The sequence below is a fragment of the Bombus affinis genome, chromosome 9 (assembly GCF_024516045.1).
Source record: "Bombus affinis isolate iyBomAffi1 chromosome 9, iyBomAffi1.2, whole genome shotgun sequence".
NCBI lineage: Eukaryota > Metazoa > Arthropoda > Insecta > Hymenoptera > Apidae > Bombus > Bombus affinis.
The window spans coordinates 99562-109017 of record NC_066352.1 but is presented as its reverse complement, the minus strand read 5'-3'; the positions used below and the strand labels follow the sequence as shown (position 1 = coordinate 109017).

Sequence of the window (9456 nt, the reverse complement as noted above, 5' to 3'; positions counted from 1 at the left end):
GATAAATCGAACAAGAATATATTCTTTCGTGCTTCTTAATTGAGTGACATTACACCAGGTGAATAATGTACTCGAATAAACGATTTTTCTTAATACTTATAAATTACGCGACGCGTTAACATTCAATTAATTCATAAAGGAAAGCATGATAATTATATGAATCAACTTTAAGAAAATAAGTGTAATTTTTAATATTAAATAACGAATAATAGAAAAGATGGAATAAATAAGTTAACAATAAAATGATAAACAATACGCGTTTGCTTATTTACAAAAATCAAAATATAAGCAGCTTAAGTAACTCAATATTTTATGGAACGTTCTTCAAAATCAATAACTACATTGTGTTCTTTCCATTCGAAAAAATTCTGTAACGTAATTTCCGCACTAAAGGACCTTCTATCGTAGCATTTTCGTCGGAGAATTTCAAATAATCTAGTTCTGCTTCGAAATCTTCTTATTACCTTTTTTTATTACGCCTTTGAATCCATCGAAAGATTTACATTAAAATTTTTACTTTGCCACTACTTTCTTTATGTCGCTGCATATCAATTATTTATTGAAGCTACTTCGTTCTAACGTGGCAATCATTCTGAAACATCATAAAAACTTGGAAGGATATTTCAAGCAAAATTACAGGTTCACATTGGCAAAATGATTCTAACTTACTTGAAAATAGTTTCTTGATTCAAGCAACTGTACACGTTAACAAAATAGTTTCAAGTAGCTTGAAAATAGTTGCTTGATTCAGGTAACTTGACCAGTCTGAATCATCATAAAAACTTGGAAGGATATTTCAAGCAAATTTACAGATTCACATTGGTAAAATAATAGGTTCACATTGACAAAATGGTTTCGAATTGCTTGAATTCAAATCGTTTGACGAAGCAACATGACTAATCTGAATAGTTTAATTGTCATCTTTATTCAAGACTCGCATAGTCAATCGAGCCATTCGGAAATCACATTGACCAACTCCAAAATTGAAAAGTAGTGAAAAGTAATTACAAGTATCGCAAGTGGTGAGACAATATGCGATAAAAGTGAAAAGATGAGCGTGGCGTTAAGCTCTAAGGAACTAGAGGTTTTGTGAGAATCAATCGTGTACTTGGACGATGAAATTGCGAAATTATGAGATTGTCCAAAGATGAAGTTGGTCAATTTGACTTTCGCCAGGCTCGATCGTCACTACGACAGTTCTCGCGTAGCGAAACTATCTTGATGTTTGTGTCGACAGATGAGACGAATGAGCGATCGTGACGGAGAAGGATCAGGACCAGCTCCTCAGCTAGATGGCCGAAGAAATTCGGTCGTTACGATGGAAAGAGTGATACCGACGTTGTTTGTCCGTAATCGTCAGTTGGATATTATGGATGACATTGCAGACCTAAGAGCGAGGAAGGTAAGGATCTTTCGTTTATTTTAGTCGCTCTATCTCCGCTAGTTTGCAGACTAAGAAAAACCGAGTTTAAAGTTGACGAACTTCTATACGATCGTGCGAAGTTAAGATTTGAAAGAACCAAATATTCGTTGCTCTCCAGGTATACAATTTTCATCGTATTATTTATTATTTTATTCTTTGTAACTTATAATTATTTACACATCATATCGTTCTTTATAACAATGTACGCATACGTGGATTCATCAATTACTTTTTTTTTCTTCTTTTTTAGATGGAGTTAGAACAATTATTAATTAGGCGAAAATTAACAGTTAAAATTACGGACGAATCGAGTCGCTATGGTTTTCATTCCTTGTTCGTCAGGAGCCTCGCTAAGGAAGCACGTCTTCGTCGGTGAAGCTTATAGCATGGTCGCGAAGAAGCTTATTTTTCAATTGGAATCATAAATTATTAAGCAATAACATAGAAATTTGCTTCATCTCGCGCTCAATCGCCAGGGACGTGTCGTAAACTCGGTATTTCCGCAGGGTAATTTGGAATTATATTACAGCGGTACAAGTTGCCGAACTTCCTCACCCGCAGAGATATCGTGATCTTCTCGGAAAACTAACATCTCGTGTTAGTTCAAGTAGCGTCCCATCTTTGCCAGTAGAAGGCGCGCCAAGAACACGTGAAAGGCTGGTCATGACACTCGCGGCATTCACACCTCGAACACAGAAAAAGATACTTGTTAACGTTCAAGCGGTTCAGATATTGTTCAACTTTCGCGCGACACAAACGTTGTTCAAACTTGGAACGCTACAGGCATTTTTCAACTCTGTTACGAGCAAACTTATACATATTCATTGAAGACATACGAAAGAATACGCGCTGTATTCGTTATCATGCGTTTTTTTATTAGAGTTCAGACTTTTATGGATCGTCATTATTGGAACAGCAAGCGTTCAGTTCTGTTCTTCCCTACGTGCTCATAATCTTTGCTGATAACCGCCATTCGCTATATACATCGTTGGTATCGACGTCAAAGGATTAACACAGACAAATACGTCCGTACAATCCGATTTGATTGATTTTAGATCTTGCATCAAACAGATCTCTATATAAACAGATAATTTCTGATTCTAAACATTTGTATTGCTTCTTCTTCCGCTTTGAAATCCTCTACAAACGCCTTTTATAGTCGTTCGACTTTTCAGCTCACAGAAAAGAACATTACGCGTATTCCTAGCAATCGCCCAAAGACTCGAACGTGTGCTTCGATAAAGCTCGCTTAACTTTCATCGACACATCGATAACTTTGCGTTCCAAGATGTTATTACGCCCTAGAATCCCTAACATAATTTTAGAACCAGAATTTCTGTGCAAAACAATTCCATCGCTTTGTCACGCTTAACGGCTCAATCATCGAAACATGTATCATAACGCACGAATTATGATAAAAAAGAAACTGTCTTTCGAATAAAAGCAATCCGTTTGCCAGGTGCGCTTAAGGATGTACAGGACGTCGACGGAGCAAGTGTACGAAATACAGCCGCTGGAGGGTAACAGTTCTGCTCAACGTTACACTGAACAGCCGAAACAACGATTATTTGAAATGCCTACTCTGTCGGTTTCGCCGACGTCTTCTCTCCGAAAGCGCGTCTCGGAACTGCCAAGAGCCGCGAGTGCATCCGTTTCCGGTGCTGCGGGCATTGTCTGCTCCAATACGGATCTGATATCGATCCTAAGCTCGGTAGGGTCTTCCGCAACGGAAATCAACCGATGCGACGAGGAAGCGCCGAGTTCGCTGGACGATAGCAGATCAAACTGGCCCGAAAAAACGACCGACCGTTCCAACGGAGCTAAAAGTGAGCTTAGGTCTGGTTTAAGTCTTAGATTCGATAAATTGAAGGTAGTGAAGGCGGTGAAGAAAATGTTCGGTAAAAAGTCTCCTAATAGCGAGGTCAACGACAAAGTTGTATGGGACAACACTAGTGGAACCAAAGTGGACGCTCAGGTAAGCTGTATTTCTCGTTACGATATCGTTTCTTGTTTAAGAGCCATCGTAGGTGAAAGGAGGAATGAAAAAGAAAATCGTAAATCGTAAAATCTCTTCCAGAGAATGCACTTTATCGTAAAAATTAATAAAGTCAACAACAACGTGAAATTAAATAATTGTTGTTTGATATTCTGTATTATCGATATAGGTGAAACGTGGAGAAGATAATTTGCAATCATTGCGGACAATATCGCAGTGACATTATTATCAATCGGTAATATTAAAGATAAAATTCATATGGGATGAAAACAGAGCGTCAAAAGTGGTTATTTTTCGATCTTCTTGCGAAGGGAAAATTCCTGCAAAATGTTTAAGAACGGCTCTCAACAAGGAATAAAAAATGTTATTACAGTTCCATTTTCGTGTTCGTTTTTTTTTTTCTACATGATCCATGTGAAATAATTCTTCAGATGCTCTGCTGGTAAATGAATCGACGTTTGTAATAGAGGAAATATGAAGTACAGCGAGATCGTTGTTGGCTATTGTTCTACGCCGATATCGACAAAATAACTCTTCGACAACTCTATTGATAAATCAATTGTAGTTTGAAATCAAACGAATCTGAAGTACCATCAGTTTGTTGCTACGAGAACAATAGCCACCAACGATCTCGCAGTAATTCGGATTCGTTCGATTTTAAACTTCAATTGTTTTACCGACAGAATCTCTGAATAATTATTTTGCTGGTAAATTCTGCTGGTATATCGATTAGAGTTTGGAATCGAGCAAATACGAAGTACAAGATGGCTATTGTTCTCACGTAGCAACAGTCTGATAGTATTTCAGATTCGCTTGATTTCAAACTTAGTTCCCTTGGTTTAATTACTGATTTATCAGCTGGATCAAAATTTAAAGAAAATGAAGATCAAGTGTAGCGCGTAAGTTTGACCTCTGCTTAATTTTTTCATCTCTACACTCATCTTTTTCAACTTCCATGTCACATTTCGTATAAATGCTAATAATTCTTTCTTTTTTTTTTTTTTGATAAATTCTCTTAAACGTCGCACAAGAATTTTTCGTTCGCGAGGAGGTGCAAAAATGGCCACTTTTTGACTTAGGTCAAAATTTGCAAATTTGGGGTTAGCCCCAACTTAACCACACTTTTAATCCAACATGAATTTTATTTTAATATTACTGATCTCTGATGGTGGATCTGCGATACTGTACTTAATGATTGTAAACTATCTTATCGACTTCTCATCTATATTAATAATATAGGAATATTAAATAACAGTTAAATACTTAAATATATGTTATTTGATTTGTTTTAGAACGAAGCTCATTCTCTGGAGTGAAACTTTTAGTTTCTCTTTCTTACGCGATAAAGGAGAGGTGCAAGGATTTAAATATTTATAACATTATGACCTTTATTCTTTAAGCATGAAAATATTTTAAATACAAGCATATAAATATTACATATAAATATTTCTATTTACATATACATCAAGTAAATTTACATATACATTTTCATCTTAGTAAAAAGAGCATGTAAGTTATCGTATTTACTATTACGTATTTTAACGCGAAATCTCGTTTCATAAAAATTTTCATTCAAATACGTAAACACATAATATTCATAAATTTATAAGAACAATTTTGTCCGTAGGTATTTGGTAGCGCGATTGAGAAGATGTTAACGGCGCAGAAGGGAAACGATACGGAGATACCGAGGGCTTCCGGGTCGAGCGGAAAGCCCTCGGTATCTCCGAACAAACCAATGTCAGGTAAAGTGACAAATTGGTTTTGAAATAGCAAGAATCAAAAGCAGACGGAATTCAGCGAACCGTCTCTCTGTTCTTCCCTAAAGGACCTATTCAAGAAGTAATGGGGAAGAACAAATGCTAATAAATGTTAAATGTCTCTAGTTTAATTAACACTTCTTTATCTAAGAATTTCTTCCCTAAAAGACCTATTCATTATGTAATGTAGAAGCACAAATACTAATAAATGCTAAGTTTCTCTCGTTTAATTAACACTTATTTATTTAAGAATTTATTCAGAGATTAACACGACCTAATAGATGACTGACAATCTGGTGTAATTCAAATTAACGAGCTATACTTTCCTTGTACTTTCTTATTGCTATACCTCTACAATATTCTTTTATCGTATCTGTCGATTTTAATCTCACACAAATATCTAATAAATGTGTATACAGTAGTTGACGAAAATATTAGATAGAAGATTTTTGCGAATATATATTATGTGTGTTGGTGTTTTTCTTCACTTCACTTCAATGTAACGAGACGTGTCTATCATGATTACACCGGTAAAAATTGAGACTAATTTGGAAATATATATATGGAAGCTAGAAGATGCTTATTGCAGACGTACACATAGCAAAAGCTAATGTACAATGTAAAGAGTATTTTTAAACATATGATTGATTAGGGGTAAAAATGCTCCTACTAAAAATATTGTGACTTATTTATACAATACATAATTAACTGTCCAAATACCGATGGTAATCAATAAGCATCTTATAATTCCTATTTACATTTGTTTCAAAAGTTTCTTTCGTTTCATAAGGAAATAATAGATGCACGACACTTTTTGTTTTATATTATTTTATCGATTTATGTATGATCTATTTTGTAATAATAGAACAAAACGAAAGAAACTTTTGAGACAGCCTAATGCATCTTGAAATTCATGAAAAGCTTCAACAAAATATTCATGGAAAGTTTCTGTAAGCGTCCGAGTAGTTTCGTGAGCCGTTATATGTATAATAATTCGTTACAATGTTAGCGATAGCTTGGAAAGTGAACTATTTTTATTATACATCTTTTTACTTTCCATATTACGCTCATAGATACTCTAAAACGCCGCGATACTAACTCTTATCTATCATGTTTACGAATGCCTATAATTTGTGAAACCGCTTCTGATTTTACGGAAATTTTGCAGTTGCTTGATGAATGAAACAGATTTGTTAAGAGAATCACATGTTATAGATACCTGAACTGTGATTTATTTAATATATCTTTTCTGATTTGTTATCCTGCAACATTTCCATGTTTTACGAAGCTTTAAATTACATTTCACAAGTTTATTTTCCTTAAGCTAAAGACGATGCTCGTGAAATATTTATTTCTGAAGTAAAAAGTAAAAATATAGCTTACATATTGCTTGTATTTAATCATGTATTACGATTAATCCTGTTGCGATACTCGTATATTTCAGTCAGGCTCTGGTTTTAGTAAACAAGAAAGATTTATAATATCTTAAGAGGATGTTTAGCATGAAATCATGCTAATAAGAAGTTTTTCATGTTTTTCTTCAGACCTAAAATATTTTTTAATGTTGTGAAAAAATTGGGTTGAAAATGAATAAAATGGTGCAACAGGGTATTTAAACAAACTAATATCTCTTATATGAATAAGTCGAGTGATATGCTGTAAATTACTTTCACAAAAAGACACCCATTTTTATTATTGTTTTCTAAACAAAATTCAATATGATTTGTTATACCTGCAATAGGAAGTTTCTTTAACTAACATTTAGTTATCGATCCTATTTTTATTGAAGTTTAACAATACTGTTCAATGTTAATAATTATTAATTTATAAGTGAAGGGTAATTCCAACGAAGAAAGATATCATTTGCAAACAAATAGTTTCAGATAAAATCAGCATTGGTACTGTAAATTTAAGATATTATAAATCTAATATGTATTGTATCGCAAAGCGGGATTCATGATGAAAAATTAAATATAAAAGTCCATGAAATTTCGCAAATTTAAACATCTCAATTGATACAGCTTTAATAAATGTGGACAAAAGTTTTGTCTATCTCTATATTTAAATAACGCATGATATTTAATTCTACAGTATAATTAAACAAAGATTCGAAGCTGAAAATTTCGAAATATAATTGAACAATATATCGTACAATAAATGTTATATGATGTTCTGTAAAGGAGAATTGCATTTTTATGAAGAGGATCAAAGATAAAAGAGATTTTTGTTGAACGATACGACCGTTTCGAAATTCCATTTTGATCTTGTGTATGTATAGTGTATCTCGTACAAAAGATATTACAACAAGCGTCCAGTGATAATGTGAAACATTAATCAAAATTTCTAATCTCGAGTGTTTCAAGTCCCAGAACTCATCTTAATAAATATAAGAAGGACAGATTAAATTCAATTTGATTTTTCTAATTTTCTCGTTAATAATTAAATATGAGCATCAATCAATCAATAGTTCATAATGCACGGTATAATGCGTGTATAACATTCATCTGATTTCAATTAACTTACGTTTAAGCAAAATAATTATTCGAACTAGTTTATCATTCACATTATTACACATTTTAATTGTATATATATCTAGTACAACATAGAAAGGATGTTTTAGGATTATGAGCATTCATTTAATTTTTAAGAAGAACGATAAGATTCAATACATGTACACAATAGTTAAAAATATGAAATCCAGTCGCTTTTACATTAAGTACCATTTCCTCGTAAATGAACATACAAAAGATAAATGTCAATAACTATAAATGCCTGTTTAATGTTTCTTTTTTGTTACGATTATATATGTAAAATTAGTTCTTATAATGAATACTGCTTATAGGAATAAGGATTATTTTTCACTTGAAATAAGTTTGCTTTGATATTTTAAATGACTGAATAAAATGCGGACAAAATATTTTAACCATACACGTAAAGATTCAAGTACGTTACATACAATAACTATAAGAATATATTTTTAAAAACGTAAGAATTTGTACTTTAGATAGCAATGCGTTTAAAAGTTATTTTATGAATTCACTTTATTAATTACTGATTTAAAATCTCCAGCATTTCCAGTAAAATGTCCAGAAAGTAGAAGAAAAGTACAACAAAAGTAGAAAACAGTTAATTTTGTAATATAAATTTATAGTCTACCGAATTAATACTCATATTTCTAAAACAGGGTCTATACACTTTCAAAATTTCAATCAAATCATATGCATAGTATTTCTTTTATCTCATATCATTAAATAACGCAAATCCTTTATTTTAGATATGCAAAGTCAAATATATTTTTGTCAATAAAGACACAAAAAATCTTAGATGTCTAAATGTCAGCTTTAAGAACAGTAGACTTGCCTGCCTTCAAACTTAAATGTCCTTTCCAGTAGTAAAACTTAAATAACATTAACAACGGCAGTAATATTTACGCCTACAGATGGAGGATATTAGACTTCGATTAAAATACAAGTAGCTCAATAAATATGTGTCTAAGTACGATGGTTAAAGAATAATGATTCGTCATTCTTTATTCCAGCGCTTAATGCTATCCATCTTTCAACAAATACAATCCTAGAACAAAGAAATGTTATGCGTGAATTTATTTGCCTTTGCGGGACGAAGGTTTATTAAATTATTAAATGAAAATATTAAATGAAAATGAAAGTTTATTAAATGATTGTAATATATTATATAAATATATATATATATATACACATACATATATAAATATGTATAATTGTGTGTATAAAAATTGATATATGTATGTATGTATAAAATATATATATGTATGTATATATATGTCGGGTTGGCGTTACGATTAGAGTTAGGGTTAAGGGCGTGAAACGAATCCCTATTGGCGCTAGACGTGATCGTTATGCAATAGAGGAGATATTTACCAGTGCAAACATGACCATGATGGAATTGGACAAGTAATCGCGATAATTTGATACTCGAGAAGCTAATGACGATGATCCTAGGCTCAATAACGAATCCACGGTCAACGGGATGACGAACTCTACTCTTCTTTAGCGTCTAAGTTGTACTCAATGTTAATGCATGGGGCAATCACTACGTATCCGAGAGTTACTTGAATCGTCGTCGAGATCGTACTGGAGAGTGACTCTCCGTCTCGACGATGCCGTCGAGGAAAACTATATTGGGTGGGTCTAAGGACATGAGATCCTCGGATTCGTCAAAGAAAGCTTTCGTTCCAAAGGCGAGGGAAATTAGCGCTGTTGCTAATTGGTCGATCTCCATATCGGCGTTTTGAAAGA

The 9456-nt window shown here is 33.1% G+C and overlaps 1 protein-coding gene across 1 annotated transcript; it reads left to right on the top strand.

Moving 5' to 3' along the window:
* The first annotated feature begins 445 nt into the window (after positions 1 to 445).
* LOC126920796 (uncharacterized) lies at positions 446 to 5409 on the top strand. Its single transcript, XM_050731558.1, has 3 exons — positions 446 to 1402; positions 2883 to 3398; positions 5047 to 5409. The coding sequence occupies exons 1-3, from the start codon at positions 1238 to 1240 to the stop codon at positions 5185 to 5187; spliced, it is 822 nt and encodes a 273-aa protein (XP_050587515.1). The 5' UTR covers positions 446 to 1237; the 3' UTR covers positions 5188 to 5409.
* Positions 5410 to 9456: the final 4047 nt, after the last annotated feature.

Excerpts from the sequence above, each read along its gene's own strand:
- LOC126920796 (XM_050731558.1), top strand. The coding sequence starts at position 1,238 with ATGAGACGAATGAGCGATCGTGACGGAGAAGGATCAGGACCAGCTCCT. Across the intron at positions 1,403-2,882 it reads CAGACCTAAGAGCGAGGAAG|GTGCGCTTAAGGATGTACAG; the intron begins GTAAGGATCTTT and ends TCCGTTTGCCAG. Across the intron at positions 3,399-5,046 it reads GAACCAAAGTGGACGCTCAG|GTATTTGGTAGCGCGATTGA; the intron begins GTAAGCTGTATT and ends TTTTGTCCGTAG.